The sequence below is a fragment of the Oryx dammah genome, unplaced genomic scaffold (genome assembly GCF_014754425.2).
Source record: "Oryx dammah isolate SB20612 unplaced genomic scaffold, SCBI_Odam_1.1 HiC_scaffold_5, whole genome shotgun sequence".
Classification (NCBI taxonomy): Eukaryota; Metazoa; Chordata; class Mammalia; order Artiodactyla; family Bovidae; genus Oryx; species Oryx dammah.
In genome coordinates, this window is record NW_024070189.1 from 71431531 (window position 1) to 71451879 (window position 20349).

The window sequence follows — 20349 nt, forward strand, 5'->3', positions numbered from 1 at the left end:
AGGAAATGGCAACCCACTCTAGTGTTCTTGCCTTGGAAATCCAATGGGCAGAGAAGCCTAGTGGACTACAGTCCATGAGGTTGCAGAGTCAGATACAACTGGGCAACTTTCATCTTCAGTTTTCATCTCATATTAGATCTAGAACAGGGGCTCCAAAGACAAATAAGAATCATTCTTTGAGAGTCCACAGTGCAGTAGGGGAAGGCAGACAGATTCTATTGATAGATTGTAGTCAATCCAATGATACAGGGAGATCAAGACACTATGGGATCAATAGGCTGCTACTCAGCTGGGATCAGGCCCAGGAGGAGCTTGTCTGGGAAGGCTCCCAGCATTGTTGATGTCTAAGGTGTAATTTAAAGAATGAGGAAAAGTTAAGTGGAAAAGCTGGATGGAGCAAAGAGGGAGTCAATCCAGGCAGATCAGCATGAACAAAACAACCATAAAGAGCAGCTTGATGGGTATAGGAGAGCTGGAGTAAAAGGGCATGGGGGGAAAGGCAGGAAGCTTATTTGGGCCTGAGGGCCTGTGTGCCTGGCCTTGAGGCACTGTCAGCTGTGAGAAGCAAGCCTGGGAGCAGCTCAGAACAAGGATGGCCTGGCTCTCATCCCAGCCATGGTACTTGGGCTACAGCCCACATTTCCCCCAGCTAACTGCCTCTCCTCTTGCCTTAGTTCCTCCTGAACAGCTGGGGATTGGCACTTAGGGTCTATGAGGAACCTTGTCAGGACTTGTCCTTCCCCTTGTTGGTCAATGGTCGTCTGGTCTGAAGAGAACTGCTGATCCCTGCTATGCCTCTGCTCCAGTCAGGGCTGTCATAGTAGTTCACAGACCCTAAGTCCAGGCTGCTTCCTCCCTGCATAGGCTCTGACATAGGCCTTCTTTGACACTTTGCCTAGGGTACTTGGACCCCTGCTGCTGAGGAAATAGACATGGGACTTCCAGAAATATAGACAAAGAGCCCTGGCATTGCTTGTCAGGGATGTATCCTCACTCAGGTTCAGGAGACAGCAAACTGTCAGCATGAATCACAGCTGGGCCTTTGGCATTCAGTTCTGTGTTCTCTCCTAACTAAACAAAGTTGAGAGAGATGAGCCCCAGGCTAGGCAGGCTGCTATGTTGTGAATGATGGCCACTCTGTCCTCCCCACCCCCATTCCCAATTTTCCTGCCTTTAGAGCTTATCTGCCTGATTGCTGCCCACTGAACTGTGCAGAGGGGCTGATGTCTGGCATGTTTCCAGGTCCAGTCATGCCCCAGACTGATAGAATGAATAGGTATCATCCTTGGTCTCCATCCTGGTGTCATGTGTAGGCCGAGTACTGTTATGGTTAATGGTAAGGTTACTGTTGATGAGGTAGCCGGAAGTTTTAAAGTATCTGCTCACCAATTTCGAGGGAAATTGGTGCAGTATGTCTAGTTACCATGGTGGGTAGGTATCTCAGTCCATCTGGCTTGCTATTAAATAGTACCACAGACTGAGTGGCTTATAAACAATGGAAATGTATTTCTCACAGTTCTGGTAACTGGACGTCTAAGATCAATGTGCCAACATGGTCAAATGAAGGCCCTCTTCCAGGTTGCAGACCACCCACTTCTTATATCCTCACATGGCAGAAGAGGCAAGGGAGCTCTCAGTGACATATGATGAGAACACTGGTCCCATTCAATAGGGTTTCACCCTTAGGACATACTCACCTCCCAAAGATCCCACTTCCTAATACCATCACCTTCAGCATGAGGCTTTCAACATAAGGATTAGGTGGGGGTGGGGGACAAAACTATTTAGACCACAACACTGGGCACAGTGATATCCCAGCTTTCTGCACATTCCAGAAGATGTTCAGGGAAAACCAGCTGGCTGGCCCACAGCTCCACTGCAGCTTGAGATTCCTCTTCCCCTTCTGGTGGCGAAGTCCCACAGTGTGAACCTACTGTTAACCTTTTGGCCTATAGGCTAAATTCTAGTCTGGCTGCCTCTCATCCCACCATATATCCTCACCTACATGTGTCATCTTGAGGTCCTTGGAGCTGAACCCCAATTCCACGAAGTTGCCTTGTGCTCCATGATTTTGTACATGTTCTCTTTGTCAAGGACACACTCCCACTCTTCCTTCAGGGCTCAGCTTCCTCAACTTCTGCCCACTCTAGGGCAGGGTTAGTCTCTTCCTCTTGTACTCCCACATTGCCTCTTGTTCATTTAGTAAGTCCTTCCATGTTTTGGAAAATTGTCCATTGAATTGCGTATTTCCCAGGCTAGGTTCCTCTAGTTCCTTTCCAGGGGTAAGCCACCACTTCAAAACTCAGACTCGGAGTGCCTGTAAAATGGATGGAGCTTCCCAGCATTGCAGAGGGGATATCCTAGGGCTCTTGACTCAGTTCAGAACTCTCAACTTCCTGTGGTGATCTTGCTTAAATTTGCACCATGGTCCTGCCTAACCCAGCCTCCCCTTAAGACAGACTCAGAGGGAAGTGCACCTTCCTGAATTAGCTTGTGTCTAGTGAGAGGGTGGGGCTTGGTGACATTGTAACTCATATCACTGGTGAGTTTCACTTTGGAGTGCAAACCAGGCCAGTGGATGTCTCATTGAGAAAGAAGAGCTCAGATCTAAGGAGAGTGACCAACTGCTGTTTCTCCCAGGTAAGATCCTCCTCTAATTACTGCCAACCTCAGTTCCAGCCCCTTGCTCTCATCTCTCCTACTTAGGCCATCCTGGATGAGTGGAGGCTGGAAAGACTAAGTTGGCTCTTCTTTAGTGGTGGTTCCCATCCTCGGTAGAGGTCCCTGGCATACCTTTCAGAAGGAAGGCCTGTTCGATGTAGCTGATTCAGCTGAATAATGCCAAGAGGCCCCTAGTTATTCAAATATGAGACCCTAGGATGGGTTCAGGGATCTAGTGATGTGGGAGACATGTGCCTCACCATAGGGACTCTCAGCTAGAAAAGACACAAATGAATGCATTTACCAGAAGTGTAAACATGGGTTACTTGAGGGAAGCTTTATAGTCTCTGACATGTAGAAGTGCTGAATAAATATTGAATAGAAGAAGGAATGAATAAGAGAGTGAATGAATGAGCTAGCTGGGCCTTGAAAGGAGAGTGAATTCTCACCATGTGTGTATCCCTAGGCCTTCCTCTCCCGAAGATAATTGCCTTATTTACCCCATTTTATCCTCAAAAGAGACCTCTAACATATGTGGAACATATGTTTGACAGATTTGAGAGAGAGTATAGGTATATGTGACTTTGGGGAGATTTGTTGGAAAGTGATTTCTTGGTTCTCTGAATAAGAAAAAACTTCCCATCTCTCAATTTTTCTAGCTGTTAGGCAAGTTTTACTGGCAGCTGCTTAGGCCAAGCTCTGTGCTGGGCACTGAAGAAATAATGACTCAGACACAGCAATTCTAGGGAAGGGTGGGAACAAAGGCTGAACAGCCAGAGATGGGGCAAAGCTCATAGTGTGTCTGGAATGTGAACAGGAGGAGCAAAAGAGGAAGCTTGGGTTGAGGACAATGTCAGGGGCCTGCAATGCCACAATAAAGCGTTGGGGACTTGTTTTTTCTGCAGTAGAAACCATCACAGTGTGAAGGTCGTCTTCCTTTCTTAGAGGAGATTGGACTGGGGAATGACATGATAAAGTCTATTTTTGCACAGTCACTCTGGGTGACATGTTTGTTGTGGGTAGGGTGGGGAGGTAGACACACAGGAGCAAGAGTATCAATTAGGAGACTGTTGGAATAGTCAGATGAGTAGGGAGGTCTAGGACAGTGTCTGTGGGAACTGGGAGGTGGGGACGCACAGGGGAGCTCTTTCCACTCTCAGCTTTTTCATCCTGAGAAATGATTGCATAGAGGGAATGAAGGCCAGGGATGTATAGAGGCAACATGAATGCCTCCAGCCAAGGTGAAGGACAGGAGAAGAATTTCATGAGGAAAAGTGAAGGAGAAAATGAATGTGATTTTGACCATTGAGTTTGAGGAGCCTTCTCCAGCATCCAGAGATGCTAACAAACCATTGGAATTTGGCTCAGAAAAGGGGTAGATTTGAGAACCTTCACACAGAGGTTTTAATCAAACCTTGGGGATGAGTGAGATAAAGAGGAAGCATTGGAGAAGCAGGCTATGGCCAGAAACTTGAGAGCCCCATTGTTTAAGAGGAGCAAAGTAAAGGAGTTATTGATGAAGACTATGAGAGACTCAGGAAGGAGGCCAGGAAAGACTGATGGGCGCAGCCAAGGGAGAAGAGAACTTTGCAGTGAAGAGAGGTCTCATGGCTTTGCATGCCTGAGAGGACAAAAGGGTGGGGACTGAGGAAAAGGTTGGAATTGGACAGTCAGGAGATCACGGTGACAATAGGAAGGGCAAATTCATGGATGTGTTGGGAGTGACAGGTGGGGAGAGGTTGCGATGGTGGGAAGGCAACTTTCCCAAAGTTTACCTGTTATAGGAGAGGGCCAGATGCCTTCTGCCCATCTTGGGCCCTACAGTGCACCACCCCTGAAGGGCACTTGAATCATTGAAGTCTTCTTTGGAAACTTCCTGGTCCCCTTTTAATTCATATCCAGATGAAAAAAAAAAAAGGCTTTGAGATGGAGAGGGTCTTCCCAGGTGGCGCTAGTGGTAAAGAACACCCCTGTCAGTGCAAGAGATATTAATCCCTGGGTCGAGAAGATCCCCTGGAGGAGGGTGTGGCAACCCACTCCAGTATTCTTGCCAGGAGAATCCCATGGACAGAGGAGCCTGGGGGGCTAGAGTTCCTAGGGTCGCAAAGAGACACAACTGAGGCGACTTAGCATGCATGCATGAGATGGAGAGGTCTGCTGCTGCCGCTCTGTGGAGAGCTGTGTCCTCAACTTTGAGCACAGGGCTCTTTCAGGTCAGCATCATCCCACCTTCTGAAGCCCACCGTGGTGTTTGTGTTGTACATCACAGTTCCCAAAGCATTTTCCCTATTGTCACTCTGTTTAACTCTGGTGACAACCTTGCAAAGGTAGATACTATCATCTCCTGTTTTTTACACATAACGAAACAAATGCAAAGTCATACACACCCAAAGTCATAGCACTAGTGGAATCCTTTTCTGAAGTGTAGATCCGTCCCTGTCCCCATCTCTCTTCAGCATGAAATTCACTCAACTTGCCAAGCCAGCCTGCTTGCTTCTGCAGCAGATCTTAACCCGCTCCCCACTTCTCTCACACCCTTTGTTCCAACCTCTAGCACAGCCCTGAACTCCCCAGTGCAGCAGCAAGTCCCCTCTGTCGCTGCCCGTGTCAGCCATACTGTGATCGCTGGTAAAGCTGTGAAGCCCCTGAGGGTGTGGCCTAGGTCTGCTTCATCTGTACATCAGCACGTGGTACAGTAGGCCTTGTTGTTGTCTAGTCGCTAAGTTGTATCTGACTCTGTGCCCCATGGACTGAAGCCCACCAGGCTCCTGTGTCCATGGGATTTCCCAGGCAAGAATACTAGAGTGGGTTGCCTTTTCCTTCTCCAGGGCATCTTTCCAACCCAGGGATCAAACTTGTGTCTCCTGCACTGGCAGGCAGATTCTTCACCACTAAGCCAGCAGGGAAGCCACGGCAGACACTAGGGACTGGTAAATGTGAATAAATGACAGGATGAATGAATGCATTGGGATGAGAAGTCAGCCTTGCCAGTGCGCTCTTGCTGTACATGCTCTGGAAAGTGAGGGCCTTCTGGTTGATTTACTAAAGAATCTTTGATGGTCAGAGATTCTGAGCTCTGCCCACTTATTCCTTCCTGGTCCCCTTCAAAAGGAAGAAAGTTAAGGGTCTTCCTCACAGCCTCTGAGGTTCATCACAGACGGTGGAGTACGTGGTTCATCTGGGCTATCCCTTTTCTCCCATAGGAGGGCAACCCTCACCATCGTGGAACCACATGGACTCCATTGGGTCTCTAGGGTTGCAGCAAGGGGAAGGAGCCCCTGGCTGCCCCCAAGAAGGCTTGCCCTGCCCCTCAAACACCTCTGAGATGGTAAGTTCAACACTAGGTCCCTGTCCCATGCCTCTTCATGCCTCTTCAGGCAGGAGTGGCCCCACCACGTAGCCATGGGCTCACACCCATGCAGCCCTTTCCAGTGTACTGAGCCTTTCATATCTAGTAACTTCCTCTTTCAACACCCCTCACCATTGAGCGGTGGGGGTTATCTTTTCATCTAACAGATAAGGATGAAGGGGCTTGGAGAGGTGATGTGCTTTGAGTTTAAGGCATGACAGGAGCTTGAGCTGAGGTGTTTCAGCTCCAAATATAACCCTTTTGGCACTTTTGGGTTGTCTCAGTCTGGAAAGGACCCTCCAGGGTTTTCCTGGTAGAAAGCTTAAGGCCCTTTCTCTCCTCACTTCTCTAGTCATTCCTGTACATCTTTTTCCCCTCAACGTGACCACTTTAGTCAGGCACACAGAGATTATTTCAGTGCTGAACTCAACTTGGAGGTTATTGTGGTGCATATACCTTAGGTTAGCTCAGAGTGAGTTTCTCGTTTTCTGTCATCTTGACCAAGATTTAGAAGCCCTTCCCTACCACACCCTTGAGCAGGAAACACTTGGGTAAGTCATTTCATATCTTTTCATCTCTGTTTCTTCATCAGTGCAAGGGAGGAAAATGGAGGGAAATGTCTAATCCCCTCACCCTGGCGGATTCAGTGAGCTGTTGGAGGTAAAGGAACTGCACAGAGGAGGCATTCATGAAGGGGTTCTTGAATTGTTCCCTGCAGTTTCTTTAGTTTCCCAGCCCATTCTGACATCTGCTGGATTTGGCTTGTCCACACTGTGGGGGCATCATCCCTCACTGCATTTCATGCCCCCACTTTACCCTTGTCCAACCTCTGCCCCAGACCCTGCTGTAAACATTTCCCCTATGCACAGCCTGTAACTGGGCCCCAGAAGGGAGCAGGGACTCTGCTGCTGTCTGCCCTGCTGGGCTTGCTCTAGGGCCTGCCACCTGCTCTTCTCTTACTTTATACCACTCTCTCTTGAGACTTGTACACTGGTCCTATACCAACCCTGCTGGCTCAACTGTGCACACCTGCAGTTTAAAGACAGTTCTCTTTGGCTTTGGGGGAACTTCACATACAGCCAAACATCCTGTGGCCTTGGGTCCCCACTCAGCACCACAGGCCTCTGTCTCAGCTCCCCTTCCCGTAGTGATCTAAGGACTATATGGTGTTGGAGCCCAGCGCCACATGCGTCCCTTCCGCGTCCGTTCCCTCAGGACTCTGTCTCCAGAAGGGACATGGAGTCAGGCTCCCCAGGCTGGTTGTAACTTGTACTCTGAGAAAAGGAAACCACGTTGAGCATGTCCTGTAGACCGGCCACTGTCTCACCTCTTCACATCTACTGTCTTCTCAGTCCTCTTACATTACTGAGAAGGGGGTGCTATTTTTATTCCTGCTTGACAGAGGAGAGGTGAGGTGATGGACCCAGACTGACCAACACAGCAAGTTGGTCAAAGAGTCCAGCATTGAAGTCACATAAAATCCACCCTCACTCTCCTGGCTGAGGTCTCTCCCCACTCTTCTTGGGGGGAACTCTTCTTGGGGGGAGGTTGAGGGGGGAGACTCCAGTAGCTTCTCCTGGCTGCTGCATGCCCACCAGCACTGGCCAGGGAGTATTATTATTCTCCTGGTGTTGCATAAGAGGTAATTCTCATCATGTCAGAGAGAAGTTTGACTTGCCCAGGGCCACATTGCCAGGACTTCTCTGGTAGCTCAGAAGTTAAAGAATCTGCCTGCATTGCGGGAGAACTGGGTTTGATCCCTGGGTTGGGAAGATCCCCTAGAGAAGGAAATAGCTACCCACTATATTATCCTTGCCTGGAGAATTCCATGGGCAAAGCAGCCTGGTATGCTACACCCCCAACCCCATGGGGTCTCAAAGAGTCAGACATGACCGAGTGACTTAACACTTTCACATTGCTAGGAAGTGGCAGGGCAAGGATTCAGGTGTAAGCTTTCTCACCCCAAGTTCTTGATGATGGAGTTTCTTCATCAGCTTTTTTTTTTTTTTTTCGGTGTTTTTACAAGGCTTCACATTTATTTGGAAACATCTCTGTAGTCAGAGAGGTCTGGATTCAAGTACCACTCTTCCCCTTACTACTTGGATTAGGAAGATGACTGGCCTCTGAACCTCAGTTTCCTCATTTGTGACATAGTAATAGCCTCTCCTAGCACGCCTGGCTACTGGAAGCAATAACATGAATATGAAACTGAACATCTGGCACTCCAGTTAGAATCCTTTGCTTCTGTAGGGATCTGTTTACCATTCTCTTCCTAAAGCAGTGGTGGGACTGAGTTGCTTCTATCTCCCTCATTGGGCAGCCTCCTCCTCCCTGGCTCTCCCTGCCTTCTTACCCAGGTGCCTGAGTGGTACTTTTCAGATATAGGCCCAGGATGGGGCAGCAGGTCATAAGAATTCTATTCCTATGAGATGGGTGGTGGGGGTCTGGGAGAGTGGAATCAGGGCCTGGGACCCTCTGAAAAACTCAAGGAGACTGCTGAGGTCTTTTGGAACGACAGGCCAGAGGGTTGTCCAGGGGAGGTTCCCACACAGACTTGAGGTACTGGAGCTTTTCTTAAGCTCCACTGAGCTTCTGTGGAGAAGAACCTGGTGTCCCATCCTCTGCTTTCCCTGCCTGCCCCTCCCTTCACTCTGATCCACTCCTGGCCCAGCCTTCCCCCACATCCATCCCCTTTGCTCTGAAGAAAATCCCTTTGTGTTCTTCCTCCAAATCTTCAAATGGCTCATTCCTTTCCTTCATTTAGGTCATTTCCACAGGGAAACCTTTCCTGACCAATATCCCAAAATACCTCTTCCTCCCCTGGTCACTCCTGAACTTCTATTTCTGCCTTTCTTTTCTACCATTACTAGCAGAACTGTATTATGTGTTTCTGTGCTTATTTTCTGCCCCCTACACGAATCTGAGTTCCACAAGAGCAGGCTCAGCTGGTTGTGCAACATACGGTGCTTAGAATAGTGCTGGATACATATTAGGGGCTCAGTCAATGTCTGTGGGAAGGATGGCCAAACTGTGGGAGGCCTGTCCTCCACAGTGTGGCCCCCAAACTCTCCTGGGCCAGGCTTACCCAGGTGCCACAGTGGAGTGTATCAGAAGAGGGGAGCCCCTGAACCTGAAGGCATTCACACATTTGTTCATTCATTTGTTCATCCAACAACAATGCACTGAGCAGCTTGGCTCTGGGTACTGGGGAACCAGAGCTAGTCAGTAGTGGGGTGATAGGGGAGAAGCCTCACCATCTCTGAATTCAAAGAAGTGGAGGGAGTTGCAGAGAGCTGACAAGGAGCCATGTGGGAATAGAGCAGGAGGAAGTGTGTGGGTCTTCCCTCCAGAGAGGAGCCTTCCGAGAGTGTAGGAGCTGGTGCAGGCTATGAGCAGCGGGAAAGCCACAGGTGTGTGAAGAGGTGAGGAGGGGGGCTGGACAGTTGCTGGGAGAGCAGCAAGGCTCTCGGGGCTCAAGCAGGGCTCAGGTCAGCCCCTAGGAAAGCTGAAGGAGGGCTGCTGGTCTGAGTTAGGGAAGGGAGGTGTGAGCTGGGCCAGGCTGGCCTCTGCCCTGGTTGGAGCTGAGGGATATGGCTAGGCCAAGAGGCCACCCATCCAGATGTCTGCCCGTTTCTCCTCAGGTACAGGAGTGCCTACAGCAGTTCAAGGTGACAGGGGCGCAGCTGCGGCAGATCCAGACCAGCCTCCTGGGCTCCATGGAGCAGGCACTGAGGGGGCAAGCAGGCCCTGCCCCTGCTGTCCGGATGCTGCCCACATATGTGGGGTCTACCCCTCATGGCACTGGTGGGTGGCACAGACTAAGATGGGTGGCCAGGCCTGCAGAGAGAGTTCTGATCTGGGAGAGAGGTGGGTGGAGGGGGGTGGGGGGTGTTCCTTACCCCTTGCTCCATCTCTAAGGTCCCTTGATGAGCCTACACAGGCCTTAGGAATGTTTCTGGGAGGTGGAGGGCTTGGTCTCACCAGCTGCATGCCTTTCTGTGACCTGCTTGCCCACAGAGCAAGGGGATTTCGTGGTGCTGGAGCTCGGGGCCACAGGGGCCTCACTGCGTGTTCTATGGGTGACCCTAACGGGCATTGAGGGGCACAAGGTGGAGCCCCGGAGCCAGGAGTTTGTGATCCCCCAGGAAGTGATGCTAGGTCCTGGTCAGCAGGTGAGCACTCAGTACATAGGCTCCGGGCCTGGCTGGGCAGCTGGGGCTCCAGTGGGCAGAGTTAAGCCCCCAACCCCATTCCACAGCTCTTTGACTTTGCCGCCCGCTGCCTGTCTGAGTTCCTGGATGTGCTGCCCATGGGCGGTCAGGGTCTGCAGCTTGGGTTCAGCTTCTCCTTCCCTTGTCACCAGACAGGCCTGGACAAGGTGAGGCTGAGTGGCTATGGGGACAGTGAGTGGAGGGGCTGCAGGGCCGTGAATGTCGTTGGATTGACCTGACTTTCCTGCCTCCAGAGCACCCTCATTTCCTGGACCAAAGGTTTTAAGTGCAGTGATGTGGAAGGCCAGGATGTGGTCCAATTGCTACGAGACGCCATCCAGAGGCAGGGAGTGAGTAGAGGCAGGGGAGCAAATAGGGCTGTGTCTGGGAGGGCCTGCTTTCCTATCCTGTTGATATCCTTTATCCACTTAACCCTGGGGGTAAATACTGCTACCATTCTTATTTTATGGGCTTCCCTGGTAGCTCAGCTGGGATTCTAAACCCAGGAGAATCCAGGAGACCCCAGTTCGATTCCTGGGTGGGGAAGATCTGCTGGAGAAGGGATAGGCTACTCACTGCAGTATTCTTGGGCTTCTCTGGTGGCTCAGATGGTAAAGAATCTGCTGCAATGTGGGAGACCAGGGTTTGATCCCTGGGTTGGGAAGATCCCCTGAAGGAAGGCACAATAACCCACTCCAGTATTCTTGCCTGGAGAATCCCCATGGACAAAGGAAGCTGGCTGGTGAGCTACAGTCCATGGGGTTGCAAAGAGTCAGACACAACTGAGTGACTAAGGACACAACACAGTCTCATTTTATAGGTGAGAATACTGAGACTAAGAAGGGTCAAATAAATATTGAGGACTAGAGGGGAAACAGATGAAAAGACTTGACCCTGTCCTCAAGGACCTTGCAAGCCTAGTGGGGACAGCATCCCAATAAAAGATTGTCCCTGTTGAGAAGGTGGTTCCGATGATTCTGGGAACACAGGGAAGGGTGCACTGTGGCCTGAGCAGAGACCTGAATGAGAAGCTTGCCAGGTGCATAAGCTGCAGCTGGGGAGGAAGCTCTAATTTCAGTGAAGGGCATTTTCAGAAGTCTGAGTGGCTAAGAAAGGCTGCTCTGGATCCATTGGACTCACCACCATGGGTGCTATGTGAGTAGCTGGAAGTCAGGACTGAGAGGAGCAGGCTTGGGAAGATAGGCTGGGACCAGGGCAAGCAAGTGAGGTGAGTACAGCGCAGCCTTCAAGGTAACATGCTTGCTTACCCTTGTCCTGGTCTTGTGAGGAGCACTGGGGTTCCAGAAGTAGTGGCTGAGGCTGAGAGCCTCTGGGAACTCTAGGGCCTGAGACAGGGGCAGAGGAACCAAGCAGCAGGGGTAAGAGGGAAGAAAATCCTTTATAGGGTGGGAAGACCTCCAGAATACATGGCACAAATGTGTGGGGCAGGTAGACACACCTTTGGGGGACCCTGCATGTCTCCATCAAATCCAGGGCCCCAGCCCCACCCATCCCCCAGGCTCCCCAACCTCTGTCCTCTCTCTGTTGCCCAGGCCTACAGCATTGATGTTGTTGCTGTGGTGAATGACACCGTGGGCACCATGATGGGCTGTGAGCCAGGGGTCGGGCCATGTGAAGTTGGGCTGGTTGTAGGTAAGTCACGCGGGCATTTGTGATAGTGGATGGAGGGCCTGGATGCCTGGTGGGCAGGCCCTGATGGGGTTGTCCCTGCCAGACACCGGCACCAACGCATGTTACATGGAGGAGGCAAGGCACGTGGCAGTGCTGGACGAAGACCGGGGCCGCGTCTGCATCAGCATCGAGTGGGGCTCCTTCAGTGACGAGGGGACCCTGGGGCCAGTGTGGACCATCTTCGACCGCACCCTGGACCATGAGTCATTGAACCCGGGTGCCCAGAGGTGGCCTAACCTTCTCTCTAGGTCCTACAACTGCTTTGCTCCACTCCCGCTCTGCTGTTCCTGTACTCTAGTCTTTAGGCCCACACCTCCTGCTCCCTACTTGCATCCTAGGGGGGCCTTGGCCAGTCTCAAAGAAGGAATGGCTCAAGGTTCTAGAATGCAGAGTTTTCAACTCTTATTCCTGACTCTGGCCAGCTCCGACAGGGGTTAGGGGTTGGGAGTAGTCAGGCAAAGGGTCTCCTACCCTCCTTGGGTCCTTCCAGGAGCCCCCTTGAACTTCATCTAAACCAGAGGGGCTAATGTGGTCTGGGTAAACACCCAACTATCTCCAAGGAGGCCATTTGCTTCTGGACCCTTCAGTCAAGGACCCCAAAGAAAATGAGCTCTCTTTGGGAGTTCTTGGAGGTGGGGGTAGGAGGGCTGAGGGCTTAGGAAAGGCTCTGGCCAGCCATCCTTCCTGCCTGTAGGTTTGAGAAGATGATTGGGGGTCTGTACCTGGGTGAGCTGGTGCGGCTGGTGCTGGTTCACCTGGCCCAGCGTGGGGCCCTGTTTGGCGGCCACACCTCCCCTGTCCTGCGAAGCCAAGGCAGCATTCTCCTGGAACACGTGGCTGAGATGGAGGAGTAAGTGTGGCAGGCAAGGGGGCTGTGACAAAGGGACTCCTGGCTTGGGAGTTGGGGGGATGGTTTTCCCCTGAGGGAGCCGTGCATGGAGCTTTGGTGGGGGCAGGGAGCTTCTGGCCTCCTTGAGCGCCAAAGCAACACCCTGTCCCCGCTAGTCCCTCTGCTGGGGCAGCCTGTGTGCACGCTGTCCTGCAGGACTTGGGCCTGAACCCGAAGGCCTCAGATGCTGAGTGGGTGCAGTGTGTGTGCATGGCTGTGTGCACACGGGCCGCCCAGCTCTGCGCTGCTGCTCTGGCCGCTGTCCTCTCCCGCCTCCAGCACAGCCGGGAGCAGCAGGCTCTTCAGATCGCTGTGGCTACCGGAGGCCGAGTGTTTGAGCGACACCCCAGGTACTTGGAATACAGCATGAACCTGTGTGAGCAGGTCACTGGAGCATGTGTGTGTGTGTGATACCAGAGGGCACTCTGGTACCACAGATGCAAGGCAGTGGGTGTAAATGGCTCCCTAGCAGAATAAAGATGGACGGAGGGTTAGGGGAGGCCAGAAGAGGTCAAAGGAGAGAAAGAGGGTTCTCTTGGGTGTGCAAGGGAAGGGATCACAGGAACACTGGGTGAATGGCTGGTGCATAGATGGGTTTAGAACTGAACTGATTTGAAGTGAGGGAGCCCAGGGCTTCGGCATGCTGCGGGAGTCAGGGCCAGGTGCCAAGCCAGGGCGCACCTGCTGTGTGTCTGCGTAGGTTTCTCAGTGTCCTACGGGAGACAGTGATGCTCCTGGCCCCCGACTGCAATGTCTCCTTCATCCCCTCTGTGGACGGGGGTGGCCGGGGCGTGGCAATGGTGACTGCTGTGGCTGCCCGCCTGGCTGCCCACCGGCGCCTGTTGGAGGAGACCTTGGCACCATTCCGGTTGACCCGGGAGCAGCTGGCAGAAGTGCAGGCACAGATGCGAGAGGCCATGGCCAAGGGGCTCCAAGGGGAAGCCTCCTCCCTCCGCATGCTGCCCACTTATGTGCGGGCCACGCCTGATGGCAGCGGTAAGGACCCGGCCTGAACGTGGAGCGGGGACACGGGCTCCCGGGGTCACAGCATGTGTGGGGCTGGAGCCTCCAGCTCCATCCTAGAGCTGAGGGTCTCTGCCTCACAGAGCGTGGGGACTTCCTGGCCCTGGACCTGGGGGGTACCAACTTTCGAGTCCTCCTGGTGCGTGTGGCCACGGGAGGTGTACAGATCTCCAACCAGATCTATTCCATCCCGGAGTGTGTGGCCCAGGGCTCTGGACAGCAGGTACCCACAGCCTGGAGCTGATGTCAGGGGCCAGGGAAGGGCCTAGTGGCCTGCTCCCTGACTTGCTCCTACCCCACAGCTCTTTGACCATATTGTGGACTGCATTGTGGACTTCCAGCAGAAGCAGGGCCTGAGTGGGCAGAGTCTCCCCCTGGGTTTCACCTTCTCCTTCCCGTGCAGGCAGATGGGCCTGGACCAGGTGAGAAAGGTGGGGTCCGAGGAAGCCATCCTCAGGGGCTTTCCACTAACATGCTCTTCATGGAGGGGGTAGGAGGTCCAGAGGGGGCTTTCTGAGCTGGGGAGAGGACCAGCTGGAGGCCCTGCAGGGCTGTGCCTTGAACCTAGCCTCAGTTTTCCCAGACGTGGCAGGCTCAGGTGAAAGGGATGTGGTAAAATGGCCTGGAATCCAGGGCCATGGAAAGACATAGGATGGAGAAGGACGTAGTTAGTTATCCCTAGAGGCTGCCAGTGGGCAGGAGAGTGGAGTCAGTGTTAGGTCTGGGCACCTGGGAGCAGTGTAGGCCTGAAGGCAGAGTTTGTTCTGTCTCTCAAAGCGGCTTGTGGTTGCATGGTTTATACAAACAAAGCTAGTGGAGGTGATGGCATTCCAGCTGAGCTGTTTCAAATCCTGAAAGATGATGCTGTGAAAGTGCTGCACTCAATATGCCAGCAAATTTGGAAAACTCAGCAGTGGCCACAGGACTGGAAAAGATCAGTTTTCATCCCAATCCCAAAGAAAGGCAATGCCAAAGAATGCTCAAACTACAGCACAATTGCACTCATCTCACATACTAGTAAAGTAATGGTCAGAATTCTCCAAGCCAGGCTTCAGCAATACGTGAACTGTGAACTTCCAGTTGTTCAAGCTGGTTTTAGAAAAGGCAGAGGAACCAGAGATCAAATTGCCAACATCTACTGGATCATGGAAAAAGCAAGAGAGTTCCAGAAAAACATTTACTTCTGCTTAATTGACTATGCCAAAACCTTTGACTGTGTGGATCACAATAAACTGTGGAAAATTCTGAAAGAGATGGGCATACCAGACCACCTAACCTGCCTCTTGAGAAACCTATTTGCAGGTCAGGAAGCAACAGTTAGAACTGGACATGGAACAACAGACTGGTTCCAAATAGGAAAAGGAGTACGTCAAGGCTGTTTATTGTCACCCTGCTTATTTAACTTATATGCAGAGTACATCATGAGAAACACTGGGCTGGAAGAAGCACAAGCTGGAATCAAGATTGCCAGGAGAAATATCAATAACCTCAGATATGCAGATGACACCACCCATATGGCAGAAAGTGAAAAGGAACTAAAAAGCCTCTTGATGAAAGTGAAAGAGGAGAGTGAAAAAGTTGGCTTAAAGCTCAACATTCAGAAAACAAAGATCATGGCATCTGGTCCCATCACTTCATGGGAAATAGATGGGGAAATAGTGGAAACAGTGTCAGACTTTATTTTGGGGGGCTCCAAAATCACTGCAGATGGTGATTGCAGCCATGAAATTAAAAGACGCTTACTCCTTGGAAGAAAAGTTATGACCAACCTAGATAGCAGATTCAAAAGCAGAGACATTACTTTGCCAACAAAGGCCCATCTAGTCAAGGCTATGGTTTTTCCAGTGGTTGTGTATGGATGTGAGAGTTGGACTGTGAAGAAAGCTGAGCACCGAAGAATTGATGCTTTTGAACTGTGGTGTTGGAGAAGACTCTTGAGAGTCCCTTGGACTGCAAGGAGATCCAACCAGTCCATTCTAAAGGACATCAGTCCTGGGTGTTCATTGGAAGGACTGATGCTAAAGCTGAAACTCCAATACTTTGGCCACCTCATGCAAAAAGTTGACTCACTGGAAAAGACTCTGATGCTGGGAGAGATTGGGGGCAGGAGGAAAAGGGGACAACAGAGGATGAGATGGCTGGATGGCATCACTGACTCGATGGACACGAGTTTGCGCAAACTCCAGGAGTTGGTGATGGACAGGGAGGCCTGGCGTGCTGTGATTCATGGGGTCGCAAAGAGTCAGACACAGCTGAGCGACTGAACTGAACTGATCCCATTCCCAGCCTTGCTGATGTTAGCCTGGCTCAGGGTTAGGTGCCTGGCTGGGGTTGGCAGAGGGACAGACACAGGTCTAGACGCAACACCTCCACATCCTTCATCAGGAATGCTAGACTTCTCATGCATACCCCTAAGGACTGCCACGGAGACAGCTCCTCCCAGACCTCTGATCCAAGTTCCTAGGAGTCTTCTCAACACCCCCAACTTCTGCTAAAAAGCTCCTCTGGTGAGCAGCTCGCTGGCGCTGAAGGTGCCCACCAGGTTTTTCCACACCTGTGCTCTCTGGAAAGTTCTGCCTCCTCTACTCCAAGCAGCCTTCCTGTGATTTTCACTTGCCCTCTGCTCGCACTCTGACCTCTCAGACATGGACCTCTGTGCTCCAATTTCCTTTGGATCGTGCAGTGGGCAGTGTCTATCTGCTGGTCTGCCTGTCTCTCTGCTGTGTCTCCCTGCAGTCTAAGCATCCTGGCACTTTTTTATTATTCCTTGTAAGGTGAGAGAGAATGGCTTTCCATGTGGCCTAGTGGTAAAGAATCTGCTTACAGTGCTGGAGACAAGGGTTTGATCCCCGGGTCGGGAAGATCCCTTGGAGAAGGAAATAGCAGCCACTCCAGTATTCTTGCCTAGAGAATCCCACTGTTGCCTGGAGAGGAGCCTTGGCTATAGTCCATGGGGTCTCAAAAGAGTCAGACACAACAACAACAATAACAAAAGGTGTGAGAAGCAGGTAGAACTCTGTGTGCAAAATCAGGCATGCAGGAAACACGGTCCTATTCATTTTCTATAACAGAACTCAATTTCTATGTTAAGCCAACATTCTTTTCAGGAGTGAAAACTTAATGTTAATCAATTCAGGGACCCCCCTTATCCAGGCAGGGGTTCCTCTTTTGCTGTATAGAATGTGCAAACAAGCTGGGAGTTTGGGGAGACATCTAGGTGCCTGCTATTTGGACTCCCTCTCTTGCTTTCTTGGGTCTTGACATCTCTCTTGACACCTTACCTTCCCCTCCATGGAAGGAGGTCAGAGGCTGTTTCTGTTTTCAGATTATCCAAATCCCTTCTGTTTCCTCCCCTCCCCTACAGTGGCAGGCCCAGGGTGGAGGGTTTAGGACATCTTTCTCAGAAAGCCATCCGGAACCTGGCTCCGACTCCTGCCCACCTCACCTTCCCCTGACCAGGGGATTTTCCTCTTATCTGGAAGCAGGGAAACTTTGCTGTTACTCACCAGCTGGCTCTCCCTCTTACCCACTCTTTCTCTCTGGTTTCTCTTTTTGAAACAATGAGCACAGATCACTCTAGCTGTGGTTCTATAGGGAAAGGAATAAAAGGAAACTATTGGGAGAAATGTCAGTTAATATTTCTAAAATCTCCTGCCCCAAGATTCCCAGATCTGCTCTTCGTGCTTCTACTTGGGCAGAGCAGTCATTTCTCCTAATGGTGGTAGACTAGTTCCCCCGTCCCCATCCCTCCCAGAGGAAGCACAATAAGAAAAGGACAGTCCCAAGTACAGCCAGGCCGCCATTACTAAGTCCACAGTTTAAGGCCAGTTTCTCACCGGGAATTGCTGTGTCCCCTCCTGTCCTGCTCAGGTGTCTGTTTCTGGCTCTTCCATTCACCCCTCATTTGTAGATGAAACATGCGTGTGAACCTCCCATTGACTCAGCTCTGTCTCAGCTCAGAATTTCTCCCTCTGAAGTGGCTCTTGCTAGTTGTTTCTGTAGGAGCAGACTTTGCTGTCATTTAGACCTCTCTCTGTCCTTCCCTTTCTCAACACACAGCACTCATTCTGTTCATTCCTAACCCGATTACAAAGGACCATTCCTTCTGGGCAGATGTCTTAAAATGGCCAGACCTTCAGACCATCTCAGCATTCTGGCACTAAAAATAGAAGACGTAGGTTGGATGGTTATTAATAGGCTTCTTCACACTGGGGAGTTGAGAGGGGGCAGAGGGCAAGGCCCTTAGCCATATGGGTAGAGTAGACAGCCTCCCACTGGGGAGGGAACCCTATACACTGTATTCTGCTGGGATACAGGCTTTGGGGAGGCAAAGTGAGATTCTAGGGGGCCTCCAGCTTCCTGCCTCCCCTTGGTCCCACCCCAGGGCATCCTCCTGAACTGGACAAAGGGTTTCAATGCATCTGACTGCGAGGGCCAAGACGTTGTGTATCTGCTGCGGGAAGCCATCAGGCGCCGACAGGTAAGGAGTCTGTCTCCAGGGCTGCTTTGGTGCAACAGGGCTTGAAGGGAGCGAGGGGTCTCCATCTGCCTGCTGGGGGGCCCTCTGCAGTAGAGACCTCTGGGTCTGGTGCTGGTTGCTGTGACAACCGTGTTGCCCAGCAACTAGAGGCATCCTTTTTTGTGCAGGCAGTGGAGCTGAATGTGGTTGCCATTGTCAATGACACAGTGGGGACCATGATGTCCTGTGGCTACGAGGACCCCCATTGCGAGGTCGGCCTCATCGTCGGTGAGGAGGGTCCTGCCTTTTGTGCCTCTACTGCCTGATGCTAATTTACTGCCTCCTGTTGATTCCTCAGGTCGGACGTTCCCCTCACCTTGGGGATGTGGCATCATGCCAACCTGAGCCCATGGGGCCGTGGAACACTATTGGGTTGAGAGTCTGGAGCTTGGGTGTCTAGCCCAGCTCAACTGCTGACTCATAGTCATTTAAGCTCTCTGAACCTCAGTTTGCTTATCTGTTAAATGAATGTGAGCTTTGGAATGTTACAGATTTGAGTAGAAACACTAGCTCTGTCGGGCTTCCTGGGTAGCTTAGCTGGTAAAGAATCCTCCTGCAATGCAGGAGACCCCAGTTTGATTCCTAGGTTAGGAAGTTCCCCTGGAGAAGGGATAGGCTACCCACTCCAGTATTCTTAGGCTTCCCTGGTGGCTCAGATGGTAAAAAAAATCCACCTGCAATACAGGAGACAAGGGTTCGATCCCTGGGTAGGGAAGATCCCCTGGAGGAGGGCGTGGCAACCCACTCCAGTATTCTTGCCTGGAGAATTCCCATGGGCAGAGAAGCCTGGCTGACTACAGTCCATGGGGTCACAAAGAGTCAGACATGACTGAGGGACTAAGCACAGCACAGCACACTAGCTCTGTCACTTCCCCCTGTATGACTTTGGGCAAATCACGAAAGCCTCTGTTTCCTCATCTCTAAGATGGAGATGATAACATAACAATGCCTTGTCTGAAGGGGTGATGAGGATGAAATGAGAGGGGACAAAGTATAGCAGGATGCCTGGCTCAAGACACACACAGTATTTGGAATGCAGTGGACCCCAGGGGTGGGGGTGTGCAGAGAATGAGTTGAGATGGTCCTTTGAGAAGTCCAAGATTTTAAGTCTTTATTAAGCTCCTCTCCTCTGGCCAGTTGGAGGCTGGATGTAGGGACAGGAAGACATTAAGAAGGGGAAAATATCTGCCTTCTTGGAACTGACTGTTTAGCGAGGATTGAGTCCAGAAGAGCACCTGGCCATCAGAGAGAGCTGAACCCAACCTTAAGTGCCAGGGCAATGAAGCCAAGATCAGAAAAGAAGTGGTCCCAACATGAGTGAGACTTTGAAAAGAAAGCCTTGAAAAAAGGGATTGGCTAGATGGAGGAGGAAGGCTCTCATAGCTCCTTGGACATCCGTCTCTTAGAGTGAGAGGTATGTGGCAGCCTCACAGGAGACTGGGAGCTTCTTGACCATAGTGCCTGGCACTGGGAGGTGCTGGAGAGAGATGGCCCAGATTGCTGTGTGAATAAGTAACTGGATGGAGGAGTTCCGGGGGCCAACACACCTGCTTAGAGCTGACTGTGTGTTGGGGAGAGGAAGGAAATACCTTTACCCAGGGTGTGCCCTCTGTCTGTAAGCTTCTTGGCATCAAGGTCATATCTAAATGTCATGTTCCCTCTGTGGTTTTTCCTAACTTTTGAGGCAGGAAGACTCACCTGTGCTTGGGCATTCCATGATGCTCTTCTTTGCACCTCTGTTTGGGCAGCACCACAGCTGGCTGCTCATTGCCCAGGCTCTGGCCACTGTGGGGCTCCTCCTCATATCTCATTTTTATGTCCCTGGTTCCTGGCCCAGCACCTGCTATTTGACTAAAGCACCTGCTATTTGACTGAAGGCCAGTCCAAGAAGGTGTGGGCCTCTTACCTGTGTGACTGCAGGGCTGTCATACATCTCCCAGGAGATGACATGACTGACAGGCATTTGGGGAGCACGCTGAGGCAGCATGGGAGATGGACTGATGGT

At 51.5% G+C, this 20349-nt stretch overlaps 1 protein-coding gene across 1 annotated transcript in view; it reads left to right on the forward strand.

Annotated features, from left to right (window-relative positions):
- The window catches only part of HK3 (hexokinase 3), a 21842-nt gene continuing 1493 nt past the window's right edge, over window positions 1-20349 (forward strand). Inside the window, exons 1-15 of the mRNA XM_040240490.1 lie at window positions 1-2640; window positions 5865-5989; window positions 9652-9814; window positions 10028-10182; window positions 10269-10388; window positions 10476-10571; window positions 11775-11874; window positions 11957-12140; window positions 12608-12763; window positions 12919-13152; window positions 13503-13798; window positions 13909-14048; window positions 14128-14247; window positions 18210-18305; window positions 18473-18572. Of these exons, the coding sequence (XP_040096424.1) occupies window positions 5894-5989; window positions 9652-9814; window positions 10028-10182; window positions 10269-10388; window positions 10476-10571; window positions 11775-11874; window positions 11957-12140; window positions 12608-12763; window positions 12919-13152; window positions 13503-13798; window positions 13909-14048; window positions 14128-14247; window positions 18210-18305; window positions 18473-18572 (2056 nt within the window). The 5' untranslated portion in view covers window positions 1-2640; window positions 5865-5893. The remainder of the gene's footprint in view (window positions 2641-5864; window positions 5990-9651; window positions 9815-10027; window positions 10183-10268; window positions 10389-10475; window positions 10572-11774; window positions 11875-11956; window positions 12141-12607; window positions 12764-12918; window positions 13153-13502; window positions 13799-13908; window positions 14049-14127; window positions 14248-18209; window positions 18306-18472; window positions 18573-20349) is intronic.